Source organism: Antedon bifida, chromosome 1 (genome assembly GCF_963402885.1).
Source record: "Antedon bifida chromosome 1, ecAntBifi1.1, whole genome shotgun sequence".
NCBI lineage: Eukaryota > Metazoa > Echinodermata > Crinoidea > Comatulida > Antedonidae > Antedon > Antedon bifida.
Window position 1 is genome coordinate 1,803,273 of NC_136226.1, and position 19,470 is coordinate 1,822,742.

A 19,470-nucleotide genomic window follows, 5' to 3' on the forward strand; every position below is an offset into this window, starting at 1 on the left:
CGTAGCACACCACAGTTACTCCTTGATATCATAATTACAAGTATTCTTCGTACCAATTAGACGCAAAATGCATTATAGATAAAACTTAACAAACCTCTCAAGACTTCAATGATATTTACGACAAAATAAATTATTTCCTCTACGCGATAAACTCGATTTGTATTTTCATGTGAAACATAATAAACAAACAAACAAGACACTGTTCACACAGTATATATTAATCACTTTTTTATTTTAATATTTATTATTCATTCAATAATTCACCACGAAGAAAATAGCAGCAGAAGACAGCGTATAAAGAAATTCAAATATGAATAAATTCAATACTTCATAAATTTAATTATCAATCACTAAATCTGAAATATAGACATTTCTGTGTATTTCTTTATGCTAAAACGGATACAAAATACACTGTGTTATAATTTCTTTAGAAAATTATTTGTCCTTAGTCAAGAAAATATCAGTTACCGTTATTTACAAGCCTAGATACTATATGAAGCTCACGTATTGACATTCGGCTACCAAAATACGCCAGTGACATTTACAAGAACCACAATTTGACGCGCACTTTAACATTCTGATACGAATATTATACGCCCGCGTAACTGTGTACTATCAAAGTCGCGCGCGTTCAAATGCTGATGAATGTCAGTGAAATTACAGAAAAAAATAAATTTTGAAGCGCGCGTTTAAATGGTGATGAATCGTCAGTGACATTGCGGAGATCAATTTGACGCGCGCGTTCAAATGCTGTTGAATCGTCAGTGACATCACTAAAGTCAATTCGAAACGCGCGTTCAAATTCAGTGACATCACGGAAAAACGCACGCGTGAAACAGGATCTCTTTGTGACCATTTTGTTTCTAACTTTTTCGTAGCTAAATATTGAAATATTCGCCGAATTCGCGTAAAAATACGTAAAAAACAATCTATGGTAACGCCACATAGAACTTGAGAAAGTATCTTGAAGAAGGGATATTGACATTTATGTTGTAATTATGTCTTTTACATGTACTCTGTTTATTTAATGTATGTAACTTGTAACTTATATTCACATGGACTCGCATCCGCTTCTTTTGTAAATTGGCAGCAATTAGTTTTGTCAATAAAATGTCAAAGACACTTTCTTATTTACATTATGACGTCATACGGCATGAACAAAAGTGTTTGGTTTATTTATTAATTTAACAAAGAAACTAATTTCTGTCTATTTTAGTGATATGAAAATATTTTCTAGAATACTAAATAAAAATTCATGACATTAAATAAGTGTATATATCATATAAATAAATAAAATGCCTATAATTAAATAAATGTTACCGTATATTACATTCGATAGGCCTATTCAATATAAATTCGATATGAAAAAAAAAATTAAAATTCGACTTAATTTCAAAATGCAGCAACATCATTTTTGTTCAAAAACACATAAATATAGGCAGTTTTACAAAAACTCTTACATCAATATCGAAGTAACTGAAGCAGAGCATAGCCAGCATGCTATTTGTGAGATTCTTTGTTTCGTATTAAGCTTTAGTTTCCACTAGGACGCAACGCAAATCGCAACTTAATTTGACCAATCACAACACGATGGATTATCCTACTGTGAACGAAATCGAAAGATGTACGTTTCTATTCCGTGTAATACACACTGCAGGACTAACCCTATTGCCCATTGAATTTATTCGCGCAAATCGAAAGCGTTGGGTTTTCATCCAATTTCTGTAATGTCAAAGTGCACAACCAATCAGAGCTCAGGGTTGGAATTTATCAAAATTGTTCATCTTAAGGCAGGGTGTTGTTCGTCTTAGAGACAAAATTAAGCAAATATTTTTGCTTAGTATTATTAATAAATCCGACTTAAGCAAAACAGGGATTTAAGGCAAAGTTAAGACGATTTTTGTGCTAAGCAAGTTTGATAAATCCGGCCCAGGAATGTTGGAATCGCGCGAATAAATCCGCCTAGTGGAAACCCGGCTTCAGGATTGTTTAATATTAGCCCAGTCAATCTACGGCGCAATTCAACCCCCATTAAGGGGACATCGGGGGACTAACAAGTCTGACTGTAAGTCTGCTAAAATATACACCACACATAGTTCTGAAAAGAACAGTTTTCAGAACTATATACATGACGTATTGCAAACTTTGTATCAACATATTGATTTCGGCATGCAAACCTTCAAACAATAATAGGCCTACAAGAGAAGAATACAAAGTTTGTCTTTAGATATACATTATAACAAGTAATATTGTTTGTCCATAACCAAATTGTATAATAGTACATACTTATCAAGGTAAATAAAAATGTCGGTTTTAAATATGTAGAGACGTTTAAATATTATTTAATTAATAGTAAAATCGATTAACAAGGTTTGAAAAAAAATCATATCATTATAAACACATCCGGTGTGCAGTTATAATCTTTTCACTCTTTTTTTTCTTTAGTCCTTTGGTGTGAATTTGCTCAATGCAATAATTCTTCATATTATACAGTAATGCAATATAAGGTACCATAACATTTTGTATTTTTATATTAATAACAGTAATTAAGTATTATTCATAAAGTTGAATATGAAACATAGATCTTCATTTGCAGATGTTTGGCTTCTTTTCTGGCTTCCACTTAAACAATAAGCTAATCGGGCTTCTTCCGCAGTTAGATAATATATTTGTAGACATCATGATTCACTAATGTACAATACACACAGGAGTGTGAATTGGCCCAAACATACAGTATTCTATAACAGTACTTTACACTGTAAATAACATGACAAAATAAGATACAATGAAGACTACTAAATAAATTGTACTTATAAGCCTCATATATACATTTGCCATCCAGTAGTGCTGTCCTCATGTAAAGGCCACTCACTTTCATGGTTCCTGCCAGCAGGATGAACTCTTGACCTTGAGGTCATCTGGATGTCAACGTCTGACACATCCTCCCCTGTATTTGAAGGCAATTCCTTTGCTGTGTCCAAGATACTTTGATACCTACGACTTTCGTTTGCCTGAGCAATACGTTGTTCTTTAATCTGCTCATCCGACATCTTTTGCCAGACATCCTCGTTCTTTTTAGGATGTTTTTGTTCGGTATCTGGATAAAGAGAGGAAGTTATTTTTCTGCAAACTTTAGGAGATCGTTTTGGCGAGCTAGGCCACGAAGCAGAACTCTCTGTATCATCTCTTAGTTTCCAAGGTGAATTATCATCTTTTACTTTACTATAGGACGGATTAAACACATCAGTTTCACTACTGGTCGACTTCTTCTTCCACAATCTTGCTTGCGGTTTTGCCGCTATGACGTCATCATTGCACTTGAAACTAAGTTTCTCTTCGTAAAGTTTTCGACATCCATCTTCAGACTCGCCTTCAGACTTGCTTCCAGTTTTCGGAATTTTTGAAGGTTTTCTTTCTTTTTTCCGTGCACCGAGTTCTTTTCTCTGTCCATTTTGATGTTCTGCCACAAGTTCCGTAACTTGTCCTTGAACCTTTTTCATTTCTTCTCGTATTCGTTCAAACTCCGATTCCAATTCGTGGCAGAGATCTAAATTGACCTTTGACATTTTCTCAGACCTGTTGTCGCCTGAAGCACTCGTGGAATGGGAAGTGCGTACCTGTGCGTGCATCGATCTAGGCCTGTAGGAATGTGAAGCGTTCTCTTTACTTTTCTTGGTTGATTTTAAAGACTTTGTTTGGTTATCTCCTTTAGCCGTTCTGCTGCTCTCTGAACTTCTAACATGTCCGCGACTTCGTTCCTTATTTCTTTTAGAATCCAGAGAAGAATAAGACGGATCTGAGTTACTCCTTCTTTTTTCATGTTGACCTGTTATTTCTCTTTTTTTACAATCTCTTTTGGCTAGAGTTGATTCTAATTTACTGCTCTCCTTAAACAGTTTATCAAAGTCTATGTCCATTGACATATCGGTATCTGCAACATTTGACATCTTCTTACTCTTAGATGATAAAGGATTATTAGACGCCAATTTGTCAAATTTAGTCTGAGCTAGCTCGAAGTCTAATTGAAATACCTCATTTGTAGCATCTAAAAAAAAAAGAGATATCATCACAACGAAAACTTTACGGTGAAATTTTAGTTACATTGAAAATAAATTGATAGGGATCGTGTCAGAATTACTCTACTTACTGCAGTAACTAAATATTTCTGCCGAAATAACATTTGATATTAGTTTGTTTTAATGTAGAACCTTATAAGGCAGTTATTGCAACAAACATTGTTTTTGTTTACCCGAAAAATTACTGCAGTCACTGCAGTAGAATAATTTTGAAAATAATTGTTTAAAAAAATCCAAATCAAATACGTAATAACTTTAGTTCTAATTTTTAAGAATTTTACTTATAATTCTTGTTTTTTGAGACGAATAAATTAAATGAAATTAATCCTTTTATAATATCTCTATATAATTATTAAAAATATTGTATTACAGATAACACTATACACATATATGTAAAAAAAATGTAAATCAAATATGAACATAACACAATGAACGTTCTTCCTAATGTATTTAAATGACTTTATAAATTAAAAATCAAAGATTTCACTTATATATATTCAAGTGTAAATATTTGACTTTAATATGATATAGAAGCACCTGTTTCGTTTCACAGACAAACAATCAATAAAAGGAAATAGCAGACCTCCCAGAGACATTCAAACGAAACAGACAGATTCTTAATGGATGTTTATGTAAAATAATTAAAAATTAATTAGTCACAACATAATGGGTAATTTGATGTGTCTATATATTTAGATAATGAAGTTAGTTACAAGGTTTCTAGGATGTGTCTATACAGTATTTAGATATTGAACAAAGTTTAGCTAGTTACTTTTTGACACTTAAGTTGGGGACAATGACAAGGTGTGTTTGGTGTTCTATATTTAGAATTCTATGATGTGGCTATATTTAGATAATGAACAAAGTTTAGTTAGTTACTTCTTGACACTTAAGTTGGGAACAATGACAATGTGTGTTTGGTGTTCTATATTTAGAATTCTATGACACACCTTCAGAATGTGTAAGGCTAATTCTATTCATGAAAGAATCACTCACATAATAATTCTATTTAGTACACTTCCTCAAAATATAAACCCTGGTATTAAAGATGTACTGTCCCCCAAAAACATGACAAATGAAGATTAATTAAATCAGACTTTAAATAGGTTATTTTGTAGGTTGAATAAAGTTAATCACTTTCGTAGAAAAAAATAATAATGTTTTCACTTATAAAATGACAAAATCAATGGTTAAATTCAACTAAAAACCCACTGGATTTTTTTTTTTTTTTTTTTTACCATATTTAATGAGGGTGATCCATCCAGCAATTGCTGATCATTAGGGACCCTCAGAGCTTCACAAGACAAACATATACACAAGATGCTCTACATAAACAAAGTCTTTGGGAGTGGAGTTGTAATTTTGTCCTTAGAAAAAATCCTGACATGTGACGGGACTTGAACCCAGGACCATTGGAGTGGTAGCCAAGCATCATAACCACCAAGCCACAACTCCACTTAAATGGCAGCCAATTTGACTATTTTTTGCTTTAAATTACTGTTTTTCAGGTAAACATTTTTTTTCGATCCAATTTTTTTTCGACCCAAGTATTAGGTGACATTAAAGTGGCATGTTTACAAAAAATAATTTTAAGAATTATTTTTTTCAGGGGGACAATACATCTTTAACTATTAGTAAAGAAAGTTTTTTATGCTGAGAAATTCTGTGAAACACATTTAAACCTTTTAACTATTTTTAGATTTTATTTGGTGGTTGCTAAGGTTTGACTACAGATGTGTGGTGACTGGCGCCTTGCTGCCAGTAAGGCCTGGTAGGTCTAATGAGGCATGCAACATACAATATTATAATCAATAATTATACACTTTACCTTTTGAATCTGGTTCTGCTAAATGTTCGTTTGTTTGTTTTGTCTTTTTTTCATATGCATCATAGCTGGACACAATATCTATAATACAAAACATGTAATTATCAGTGGCATTTTCTTGGAAACATACCTGCGTAGGATGACTTGTTTTGATACGTAGTTGAAATCATTATCAGGACCATTCTGATACCTGATTGATACTGGGTTTGAATGCATGCAGTAGTAAAAATTGTTTAAAAAACGTATAAAAGCTTTTTTTCTCTGATAATATATATACACAAAATAATAAAGGCATTCACTACCAGTATATATAATATTACAAACATATTGTGGAGGGTTGTTTCATATTTATTTCAAGCAATTTTAGAATGATTAAAATATTTAACTAATGGTTAAATACATTGATTACAAATGGTACATGACATGATGGTAAAAGCCATAGTGTCCTTGCTATTACTATTATATATCCAATGTATTAACACTGGCAGGTCAAGGGGAAGCCCATGGCGAAAAAATGGTCAAATAAAAAAATTTCAATTGTCAAAATATAGGATTCATCCCTCGCGCTTCCACTGCCCCACTTGGATCTGCCAATGGGTGTGTATTGAACTATGACCTCCCTCAAGCCTTCCCCTTTCCCACTTGGATCTGCCAATGGGTGTGGATTGAACTATGACCTCCCACAAGCCTTCCCCTTTCCCACTTAGATCTGCCAATGGGTGTGTATTGAACTATAACCTCCCACAAGCCTTCCCCTTTCCCACTTGGATCTGCCAATGTGTGTGTATTGAACTATGACCTCTCTCACCTTCGTCAACTAGTTCTTTCATTTCAGGAGGTACTGCCTGATCTGATTGAAAACTGAAAGATATTAAATATGAAACAATTATTTATCACAAAGAACTTGCAAACATCCTAGCTTTGCTAAAAGTGACAATAAAAAAAAAGGAACTTTAGTTTGTAGGCAGGGTGGAAGAGTAAACGAAAAAATCTTTTTTGGGTATTGCATTGGCTATTAAAGGCTGTGTGGCGCAGTATGTTAAGCATTGGATTTCTGATCGCGGCCTACGCTCGTCGCGTTGCTTTGAGAATTAAGCGCTATACAAGATTGACATTATTATTTTATTACTAATATTAGAAACTATAAGACATAGAATTTGTTAGATTTTAACATTTATCAGAAGTTATCAGTGAATGCGTGAAGTTTTAATTAAGCAAAGTGACTATAACGCTGAAAGCATTAGAATTGCCAACACCACACTAATCACAACAGATATTTTGATTTGATATCTCATTGCATTATGGGATTGATCTTACTTACATGGTGATAGATTATGTATAAGAAAGTGAATTTCATACAATTTTAATCTAAAATCATATATTTATTAATTTGGTTAAAAATGTTAAACAAAAACAATTTGACAACATTACATTTTAAAAATCTCATATTTACACATTTATTTAGTTTTATTATTATTCATTTTACATTACTTATTATTATGTATTTATTTTTAAAAGATTTATTTGAATATCTATCTTTTTTATTGTTTTGGATTCCTTTCACCCCTCTTCCTTCCTTTTACTAAAAACTTGTTTTGGGCATTTTCTTCATCTATTTATTTTATTTTTCAACTTCCAACAGTGTTCATTCTTTGTCAAGCTTATTTTATTTTCAAATTTGTAATTTCTTTTTTTTCTTGTTATTCCTTTTTTTGGACGTAAATAAATATCTAATTTAATTAAATATGGTTAGTCAATATGGATATGAAACTATTAAATTATTAATCAAAATTAGAGATCAGAACCACTATTGTAAATCTTCTACACAAATCTCATATAAGCTTTAGCACATGCAGCTTTATTAACATAGAATATCAATAGCTTTTACTATATTAATGATTATGTGTCAATTCCCTATACTACATCTAGTTCAAACTCATTTAACCTTTGTGTAATAACCTGCACTGGATTAGATGATTCTCAAAAGTCAAAACTAAGCCAGGTTGGAATCAATACAAAATACATTTTGTTTGTTGCCTTGTTAACAACATATCGGTTAACAATTTGTTACATCTTACTTTGACGATAAGTAAACAAATTGCTTTGTTAATGACTGATTATTAAAAATGTTCTTTTTTAAATGCTAGAGATAAATTGTAGCCTATCAATCATTAGCAATTCAAGTAATAGAAGTTGTTTAATGAATTTGCCAACAGCTAGGCCGCATAAATCTCTGCAAAATGTTATACATACAACATTACTTATAATATAAATTTAAAATCAGAAAATAAAAAAAAAACTTGCAGAAGACACAGTTCATATGTAATAAAAAAATTAGGATCTACTCTGTGGTCAGGGGGAAAAAATGTAAAAAATGAACTGTAATCGGGTTCGATTCACACAAGCTCATGGTTCTGGTGGTAGAACAAGATTAAAACAGTGCACACAAAACCTAGTACATCTTTCGAGACAAGTAGGGAGTTACCCTGGTGTGCGGGCTCACACAGCCATTGTCTTGGACAGATGAGAAAATGCCTGAAATAGCAGCACTGACATGACCCTTAGAAGAAAGCATGTACTTAAATAGTGTAACTTAATCCACAACGCCATAAGCAATAATTCGCGCTATACAAACGGACATTATCATTCGCATTGTGTGTTGTCATCTGAGTTGGTTAACAAAAGAGGAGAAAATTGATTATGTAATTAAGATTAAATCAGATCAGAATTGATTGATCTATTTACCTTGAAGTGATACCTTCCGTTTGCTGCATCAACAACTGCTGGGAAAGCTCAAAAGCTCGCAGCAAACCTTCACTTATTCCTGATGAATCTATAAATAGTAACATTAGCCATGTCAATAGAATCTATAAATAGTAACATGAACATTAGCCATGTCAATAGAATCTATAAATAGTAACATGAACATTAGCCATGTCAATAGAATCTATAAATAGTAACATGAACATTAGCCATGTCAATAGAATCTATAAATAGTAAATTAGCCATGTCAATAGAATCTATAAATAGTAACATTAGCCATGTCAATAGAATCTATAAATAGTAACATAGCCATGTCAATAGAATCTATAAATAGTAACATTAGCCATGTCAATAGAATCTATAAATAGTAACATGAACATTAGCCATGTCAATAGAATCTATAAAGAGTAACATGAAAATTAGAATCTATAAATAGTAACATGAACATTAGAATGTATTTAAGCATTTAATTCCTTTCATTAGGTACAAATCAACCAATAATGTGTCATAAATTGATTTTTGTTGAATATGCCATTTTGATGTTACATAGGCCTACCTTCTCCTAGTCGCCTGCGAAAGAGCATAGATTCCTCTTCATCATCAGTGTCATCAAGCCACGACGTCCGTTCTGGGGGTGCAAATTCTTTCAGAGACGCTTCTATCGCTTGTCGCAGTAAAATATCATCCTATAAAGATTACAGAATTAGAAAATTAAAATTATTATCAATTATTAACAATGTATTAAATGTTATTGGATAAATTCTTCCTTTAGTTCTAAAGCTTTGTCTTTGTCTTTTTTTTAAACAAAAACTTGTGATGTGACCATATATGGATGTGATGATGTCATATCACTACCATATTTGGGCATATCACTACTATATTTGGGCACATCACACTTTTTTTGTCAAACTAGTTTGATAGTGTAGACAGAGCTTTAAGTATCTGTTATTAAATGAACTCCATTTTAGAATGTAGGTTATTTCAAAATATTGTTTCTGTTTAATCTGTTTTTGTATTAAGCTTGTGCCTACGCATTGTGTATTTACAAATACGACAAAATAATAATTATCAAAGGTAGTAAAATTCAAGGCTGAATTGGCTGAAGTATATTAATTGAAAAAAAGGTAAACAATGAAGATGATGATTACTTTATTAAGCTCTATTTCAATTAAATCATAAAGGTGACAGCTACAGTAACTAATAATTATATGGAGTATTAGTAAATAAAGAGTAATATTATTGCGGTTAAGACAGTGGAACAGTACTCCATAGCCATAATATCGGCAAGGGTTCGAGGCTCACTCGCGCCATGGTTCTGGTGGTAGAACAAGTCTCGGATATGGACTACATTATTGTCCAGTGTACACAAGCTGCTTGTGTGCATTTTAAAGAACCTAGTAAATCTTTCGAGATGAGTAGGGAGTTACCCTGGTGTACTAGCTCACACATTTACTGTTGTGGACACATGATAGAGCACTAGAATTGGCAGCATTGACAGGGGAGAAGCATGTAACATCTAAGTCAACAGTACGTTGAAAAACCATCAAGTATATTTATTACCACAGCCTTAATAGCTAGCAAGAGGCTTTCAGTTTCACCACAGGCCTCCACCACACCTCATTAAATCTATTAATAATATTTTATATTAATAATTCTAGCTACTGCCTAATTAACAAATGGTATGAGATACTTAACTTTTTATAAAAATCTTTAAAACAACTTATGTGTTTATCAATTATCAATGGTCAGTAATTAAATCCTGGTCTACTGACCCTTCCGGTCAGATGTCCCCTGATACAACAATAATATGTTATCATTATTATTTCAATATATAATTTAGATAATACTGTTGATTCTACTATTATTTTTTTAATAATTTATATAATCTATTTTTTACTTGTTTTTTAGTTTTAAACATGTTAAACTTATGTGTTAGAGAAATGATATTAGTTAAATTGGTTTTTTTTGGAGTTTATAATTGTGTTATGTTATTTATATTTTATTTTTTTGTTTTGAGGAGCCTATTCACCACAAGCTTTGCTTTCTTTTAGGCTCCTCCACTTTATATTTATATATTTGTAAAGTGAAATAAATAAATGAAATGAAACGAAATTATGAACAATTTTGAAATATTGTAGCTCTACCCAAAAGTACTTTTTACATAAACAGGTCATAGGTCATTCCATTGTACTTATACTGTTATGACTCCAACCCTAATGGACCACCTGTTTATTCAAAGGTTTGTACCAATGTTATGAGGGCTGTAATTGATTGTCATTAATGTATATTATTATTATGACGACACCAATTAATTTGTCATTAATGTATATTATTATTATGAGGTCACTAATTGGTTTGTCATTAATGTATATTATTATTATGAGGTCACTAATTGGTCAATCCCAGGGTTCAGGTTCAATCCTGACCTAGTCCCAGTGACAGGGTTATAACTGACGACTCTTTCAACTCCACTCCCTAAGCCTCAAATAATACTTAGTTTATAAGCACGATGAATTATAAACTAGTTTATCCATCCTGTAATTGGTGAGATGCTCACTTTTGGATGCATATTAAAAAAAAGCTTACTGGATGGATATTATTACGGGTATTGAAAAATATAATGTTAAAATTTAATTTGAGAGATAATCAACACATCTGACAACGATTTGGAGACAAGATTATGTAACACAAACAACAATTAGTATACATTAAAAGACCTAATTAGTCAGACAAGAGTAAAATGAGAAATCCATTAGGCAAAAATAAATAAGGAGTTGTCTCCTTTGGCTGTTAAAGTGACTACAATTGACTATGGCAAAAACAACCTGTAACTTAAAATGGCAGCTCTATCATCAGTAGAAGGTTACAGTAATTAGTTATGAGAGAATAAAGAGCTCAATTAGCTTATTGAGTTTGTGTTGACGTACGGGTATAACAATAGAAATGATGACATCATCATGAATTCAGTTAGCGACCAATGGTGACCAATCAGAAATTACTATTATGTTTCTATACACTCCAAAGTTGTATACTGAAGTGTTAAAAACATTATTTTATAATTACATGTAAAACATGTAAAAGTCAAGTCCAATTATTAAAACCTTTTTAGCTTCCTTAATTCTTACTAATTGAGTAAAAAACAGAAATACAATAGTTATTCCATTTATTTCTGTTTCCAATATATGTCATGTATTTCTCTTAACAGTTTGTGATTTCTATTATTATTTGGTATATATATTGTAACTAATGTTTATAGCTCCTAAAATGACTTATAAAACTACCTTCGTTGAAACTTATAAATTTACAAAATGAGTGTTAAAAACCATTAAAAAAAAATTGTTTACAAAACGGACAGGTACATCCACCAACTCACCATCCACGAAGCTCTAATTTTAGCAGAAACAAGTTTCTAGCATAATGTTATAGATATTATGGTATACTCCATAGAATATTTTATAACAGCAGAAAAAGGTCCATAAACAGAGAAGGATAAATTTGATATAAAATTAATAATAATTATGCTTTAGGATTATTGGCACCAATGAATCAAGATCTTGAGCTGGTAATAACATAATACCAACCATTATTTCAATTACGATATTGTGCAAAATAGGAGAGAAATATGAGATTAAAAGGAAGCCTGGTGAGATTACGTCTCGCAATCTGACTTCATACAAACTAGCCAATGAAAGGGCACTCGCTACAAATTCATTAGTAGTAATGAAAGTCTAATTATGTCCATCAACAAATTAAAACAGTGTCTAGTACGAGGTCATTTTAAAAACATGGAAATAAACTGAAAAAAAAAAAACTTGAACATGAAGAATATTATAGTGTAAAGATAAGAAGTTTTGGGAGTGAAACTACACTCAAACACTGTTTCAATTACATACTCGACTCAAACTCTCTCTCTTTTAGACTCACTCTATACATTTTAGACATCTCAGAATCAGCATCAAACTTAAGGGAGAATCCAGGATTTTTTAAACAGAGGATTGCTAACTAACATGTAATATTAATAGTAAAAAATAGTTTATAATTTCATTTTAACTTATGAAGTCTACTGTGTCTATTACAGAATAATTACCTCTTCATCAGTATCTTCTGAGTCTCTTCTTACGGGTTGTGTTCTTGGTGACGAGTCTGGGGGTAAGAAGCCCTTGCTGACTGCCGACAAAAACTCTCCTCTTTTACGTTGAACGATGACAGTGGTCATGATGACCTTGGGTCGAGGTGTGCAGAGGAACAACCTGGCAACCATCTGTGATAGTGTTTCACACGCTTGCTCTAATTCATCCTGCAACAGCAAAATCATTCAACATCATTTTTATTCAAACACCTAACAGACTAAAGCTCTGTCTATACTATCAAAAGTTTGACAAAAAAAGTGTGATGTGCCCAAATATGGTAGTGATATGACATCATCATGTCCATATATGGGCAAATCAAATTTGTTTTGACACATAAATAAAGCTCTGTCTACGCTATCAAACTTTATGTGACAAAAAAATGTGATGTGCCCATATGTGGACCTGATGATGTCGCATCACTACCATATTTGATCATATCCTACCATATTTGGGCACATCACATATTTTTTTTGAAACATAAAATATTACCTGCATAAATTCAAATATTTGTTTACTGCCATCCTTGTCTTCCAAGTAGTAGCCGTATGCATATGAGTATTTCAAGATGTGTCTTGCTTTCAACAATTCAATTATTGCATCCTTGATGAAATCAGTATCAGAAGCTAAAAAAGACAAAAAGCTACATAATTGCATGTATTTATTTGGGGTACTCTCTTTCTGTGAGCAATTGCATTTTTTAGTTTATCCAGGTAAGTATGCATAATTGTAATAGGACGGAATAGTGTTTTCTTTCGGGTGGTTTTACTTTATCATTTTGATTTACCTTTTTGCTTATATTATTTGTATCTCCATTGAGATCCAGCCACTGTATCATTTTTTCAGTAATTTGGATTTATTATAATGAAAGATCAAATACATCAGTATTTCTGAATTTCTATTTTAGAAAATGAGCCAGCAATAACATTGACTACCATTAGCAAATTTAATAAATTATAGTTAATAAGATTTGTAATTGATCATAGGATGTTTTCCAATTAGGAGTTGCATCGCTTGTTGTAATTACATCACAGTGCATTTCATACATTAATGTATTTTACCTAATGAAATAGACACAAGTCCCTTGCAAAGATAAGATTGAATCCCAAGTTGGTAAAGTCTTACATGATTACATTATTCAATATCGTGAATGAGATTAAGCAAAATGGATTAAGTGATGGGATTAAATTTGTGAAATTGAAAATGATGAATGATTGAGATTTATAACATTAAAATGGAAATGGAATATGGTTCAATACAAAATAATACAGTTCACGTATAACCACCAGATTTTCCATACTGTATCTTAATTTTGAAAGTAATTATGAACATTCCACGATACAGGCTACATGTTTGTCACAAGTTACAACTGTTTCATAGGAATTAGGTTAAAGTTAAGAAAATGTCACATGTAATACTGTATTAAGAAATTTGCATATGAACATTAATATACTATGACATTTGCCTAGATACATTGGGAGAATCCTCAAATACAACAGTCAACTTATCAACTATTTTGAATACTACAGTAGAGCCTCTATTAAGGGGCCACCTTTAGAACCTAACAACATGTCCCCTTATTATGAGTGTTCCTATAATAGGGTTTTGCCGTAGTGTTAAAACATATTTCCCCTTGTTTGTTTCACAGGAAAGTATCCCCTTAAAGGAGGTATCCAAAGGTATGGGTTCTACTATAGTTACATTAATATTCATTTAATTTGAATAAATTTGCATAAACTAAACAGACAATAATACATACCAGCAGTACAGGCTTTTGTTCCTTCTAAAGCTTTCATCTTCATTGTGACTCTTTTTTTCAACGGTTCCTCAAGTTTCAGACTATTTTCATGATTCTTATACCGCGTATAGTAATGCAAAAAACGGTTCAGGCATATCATCTCTTGATTCTTCTTCTCGGCCTGAATGATAATACAAAATTGCAAAATCAAAATGTTTATATTTCTTCTTACTATGTAGGCCTAAAATACATTTTGAAAATCATTCAGGTTGGGTTAGCCCAAGACAGGGATGTAGTAAGGTATATTTAATTAATTGTTGACTATACACCTTTGAATTGGTAGCACTCACAATATGCGGTACAGTCCAAAAAACAAAACAGAACAGAACATATTTTTTTTAAAGACATAAATAACTAACTATAACTAAACTAAACTTTTTTTTCTAAAAACTATTAACAAGCAACAATAAATTTTACTATAAATCATTAGGAGTACTTTAAAGTACTTACGTCTTCTCGATCAGTCTCCATTTTACCGTGGACCTTCTGGACAGCTTCAAAGCGGTTGCAGCGAAAATAACCACCAGTTTCTGAACTGTGCTTATTCCAAGGCTCCAAACAAACCCAGCAGAAGTCATTCTTGCACTAGTAACAGAAAAAAAAAAGAATCAGTTAAGAATTGACGGATTTTATTTGAATTATTTCCATACACAGAAAATAGATGAAAACAAAAAATGCAATCAATTCGGAAATAAATGGAGAGATGTAATTGTAAATAATTCAACCAGTTGGGGAGGGGGTAGGGTAATACAGGCTAACTTTTGAAAGATATTTTAGAAGATCATGTTAAAACTATACTACTGCAGTTACTGCAGTAACTAAATATTTCTACAGGAATAAAATACTATGATTTCAGTTTGTTTCAATGCTAAATTTATGATGCAGTCATTGCAATAAACAATGTGTATGATTTCCTATAAAAAGTTTGGTAAATAATTACACAAGCAGGTTAAAGACCAAACAAAAAATGTAGTTACTGCAGCAACTGCAGTAAAATAATGTTGTCATGGTTACTTACCTTAGTACATTTCATGTGATTGCAGCCTTCGTTCTTTTGGATTGGTGAGGTGCATTTTGGACAAGGTTTTGAGTTGGTTACAAGCCAGAGTAGGTTGGCCACCGATTCGGATTCTTGCGCTGTTCCACTTACTAATTTTATAAAAAGATTATTACAAATTAAAGCTCTATCTACACTATCAAAAAAATGTGATGTGCTCATATATGGACATGATGATGTCATATCACTACCATATTTGGGCACATCACACTTTTTTTTCAAACTAGTTTGATAGTGTAGACAGAGCTTAAGACTCCAAATGTGATAATAATTAGATTTTTTTTGTATTCTCATTGTACTGAGAATTCAGTACAATTGCATCAGGGTAAGGCAAAACATGTGACTAACAGTAATATAAAACTCCAAATGTGAGGTATCTTATTTGCATTATCATCCTATGATGATAATTTAATAAATATCAAAATGAATCATGACTTATGATCTAATCTTATCTTATAAACCTACATACTTTATTATCATTTAGGCTTCAAAATAGATTTCATCAATAAACTTTAATATTCATTGTTTATATACTCCTACTTACATTCCTCTGGTTTGACTTCACTTGTTTTTTCTTTCCATTTCTGTAAATTACTACAGCTACAAGGCTCATGTGGTTCTCCACAACATTCCCTATTAAAAACAGAAAACTTATTAATTTAAGTATATAAAAAGCAAAGATCTACTTCATTCCATAGAGGAAATCACAGACAACCTGTTAAGTACAAAATATATAAGAAAAGTGTTTCTTGTAGGAGAATAAAAAATAAATTTAAAGCAGTTTTTTTGCCACAAAAGAAATTCTCCCAAAAAATAAAGAACTATATTGGTATAAATACCGCTATTGCAAAATGGTGTTAAAAGAGTGTAGTAGTTTTAACTGATATTAACACCTTTATATTTAAAAGTTCTATCCCTGAATGTCCATTAATTTCATTCTTTTAATTTTGATTTATAAGAAAATTATTCTTCTGCCTTCACTATCATATAAGTTAGTAATTCACTATTAACTTCTCAGATTGCAGAACAATATGGCAAAAAAGGAATGAAATGGAATAGAAAATGTCAAAAAGTCAATTGATATATTTTACATATTCAACCGTATGTATTGTAAACTTAGGGTTAGGCCAACTCGTACTTACTTTAGGCTATATCAATAAATGGATTTATGTTTTCATTTTCCAAATGACTTAGTTGAGGTTATAAAAAAAATCCAATGAATTACAGAAAGGTGAAGATGCCATGTTTGTATCTGCGTCATTCTTTACAATAATAGAATGTGTGGTGCGACCTTTGTAAACCATTTGTTTGTTTTAATATGTATAATTAATTAATCATATTGTTAAACTATTCTTCCATAGGAAATGACGTAAAACTAAATGTAAGGCTTCATTCTTTTGTGAATTGTACTACAATAATGTTCAGACTTGTTCTGCCAGAAACATAAGCTTCATTAAAACTTTTAAATATATATTTAAATACTGTATTGTTAAAATATTGTAAAATTGTATTTTGTATGTGCAAGGCACTAGGGAAGAACAAGCATGTGTTGATCTGGGTCTCCGTGGTTAATTAAAGTTGAATTGAATTGTGACTTTTTTAATGTAATATTTGATTTATATATACTAGAATAAAAAACTAATTCTTTATTTTGAATTAAAGCAACAGAAACTATTCATATTTACTGTTAAACTATGTATTTTAATTTTATGGTATTTTTTTTAGAATGTATATTCTTGTTATGTGTGTTATTAGAATTTAAGCGGATCCCTGAATATCAACCTGGAGGGTTACCATATAATACATTTTTTTTACTGGATGAATAACCTTTTATATTAAGAGATTTTATTTTTAGGATTTTTTATACGATAAGAAATCTTGTAATTTAAAGAATTAAATAATTGAAATAACCAACCAACAGAAACTGTGTCCCTGACTACATGTGACCGCTCTTGACATGGGTGGGGGTGATGGCGTCCTTCGTCGTCTGTTATTGGACGATGGTGGGTCTTGAGGAAGTTTTACTGCACAACTGCACCCAGGCTTGGGGCACCATTTTATAAATGGATTTGTGTCCACAAACGCCTGCAAAATACAACACAAGAATTTATGTATAAAAAGTTAGTTGTCTTGATCCAGACTTTATTGAAGCTGTAGTATGGTAGTCAACAATACTAAACCTGCATGAATGCTGGTTTTTTGTCGCACACATATGTGGCTATTTCTCATGCATCCATAAAAATTATTTACCTTGCCCCAGAAACAATAACATAGGCCTACGCCATACTAATTTTAGCATAAGTTAGCCTAGGCCAAAGTATTATTCTGGTCAAAAGCGCAGGAATGGAATCAGTTTGTTGTTACATAAAACATCCCAATACATAGAGTCTGGTAAATCAAAGCTAATCGAGAATATGTTGATTGGAAAATAGAGGGCAGCAGGCATAAAAGTATTGAGATCTAAATTAATTTAGCTCCCTGACACAAAGCTACTTCGAGGCAGTTATTAAAATTACTTCCACGTAAACCCATAACACTGTGCTTTATTTATAACATAAAGATTTGGAATCGACAGCCGAAGAATTTGACTGTCAATATTTAACCTTTACTATAGCAGCCGCAGAATAAATCATACCAGATATTTTTAGGTCGGGTCAAAGAAAAGGTTAGATTTTGTTGACAGTTTCTTATGTGCTTAAATAGCCTTGTTAATGTTCTCTGTCACCTAGATCAAGTAGGCACAAATCATGCTTAAATGTCAGTACAATGGAATACTTTGAATAGTAATTTGTACAATTACACTTCTGATGATACAGCCAACCTAGTTCAAATACTATGCTAATTTGTCTTGATTCTTGTAAATGTCAAAATATTTCCATAAATTCTAGGTTTTAACAAATACCAACAGTGTTAATTGATCATAATTAATTATAAATTAATAAAAACAGTATCTAGCCAACGTGTGAATGAAATGGCTTATGGGAAAAAACCCTCTAAAAAACAACATTTAAGAAAGACATTTTTAAGCTAAGGAAGTTCTGCACAGTAAAAGACTATGATGATTTTATTTTTATTTTGTTTTTTTATTTATTTATACTGGGTGACCTCTTCAGTCAAAGATTGGTCTCCCAGAGGGCCCAGTTACTATCAGTGGCTGTGTGTGACAAAAGCTGTGTGAACTAGTACCGTGGCAGGTTTAAAAGCATAAACACAGTAAGGTTTGCTGTACACCATGTGAAGTTGAGTAAGACTTGATTTTACTGTTGTTTACCTTACTTATGCTGGTCATGTATGCATCACATGCTCTTACTTACCCTAATATCAAACTGCAGGTATTTCCTTGCTATATCTCTTGGTACAACATCTTCTACCACCTCAACTGGAACAAGCTTTGGACAATTGTACGCTGGACACATTATGTTATGAATATCACCTTCTGTTATCTTACCAGTTAAATATCTTTAAAGACAAAACAATACAAATTTATGTTTAATATATATTATGCAATACAATAAAAAATTCCCTAATTATCTAAAAAATGGAAATAATAAAATGTGACTCATCAATTCCACATCTTAAATCATCTTTAGCATGGTTGGGCAGAACGAGCACTTGTAAACAATCTGTGTGCGCATTTACTGTCCTCATCCCACCACTCCTAACAATAACGACACCCACAATTTAGAAGTAGAGTGGATAGTCTGTGTTCCTCAAAATATTCTAAATTTATTCATGGTAGAATGGGCCTAGCGACACACAAGCCATTGCAAGTTTCCACACAAGGTATCGTTATGCAGTTTTGATATTAAAATCAACTAAGAATA

At 31.8% G+C, this 19,470-nt stretch overlaps 1 protein-coding gene across 1 annotated transcript in view; it reads right to left on the bottom strand.

Annotated features, from left to right (window-relative positions):
- Positions 1–213: 213 nt before the first annotated feature.
- LOC144837425 (ankyrin repeat and IBR domain-containing protein 1-like) overlaps positions 214–19,470 on the bottom strand; it is a 40,766-nt gene continuing 21,509 nt past the window's right edge. Inside the window, exons 10-22 of the mRNA XM_078692525.1 lie at positions 18,961–19,105; positions 17,562–17,731; positions 16,191–16,279; positions 15,608–15,738; positions 15,040–15,174; positions 14,551–14,710; positions 13,284–13,417; positions 12,752–12,961; positions 9,221–9,350; positions 8,647–8,734; positions 6,710–6,762; positions 5,905–5,982; positions 214–4,045 (exon numbers count right to left, since the gene is read on the bottom strand). Of these exons, the coding sequence (XP_078548651.1) occupies positions 2,820–4,045; positions 5,905–5,982; positions 6,710–6,762; positions 8,647–8,734; positions 9,221–9,350; positions 12,752–12,961; positions 13,284–13,417; positions 14,551–14,710; positions 15,040–15,174; positions 15,608–15,738; positions 16,191–16,279; positions 17,562–17,731; positions 18,961–19,105 (2,749 nt within the window). The 3' untranslated portion in view covers positions 214–2,819. The remainder of the gene's footprint in view (positions 4,046–5,904; positions 5,983–6,709; positions 6,763–8,646; positions 8,735–9,220; positions 9,351–12,751; positions 12,962–13,283; positions 13,418–14,550; positions 14,711–15,039; positions 15,175–15,607; positions 15,739–16,190; positions 16,280–17,561; positions 17,732–18,960; positions 19,106–19,470) is intronic.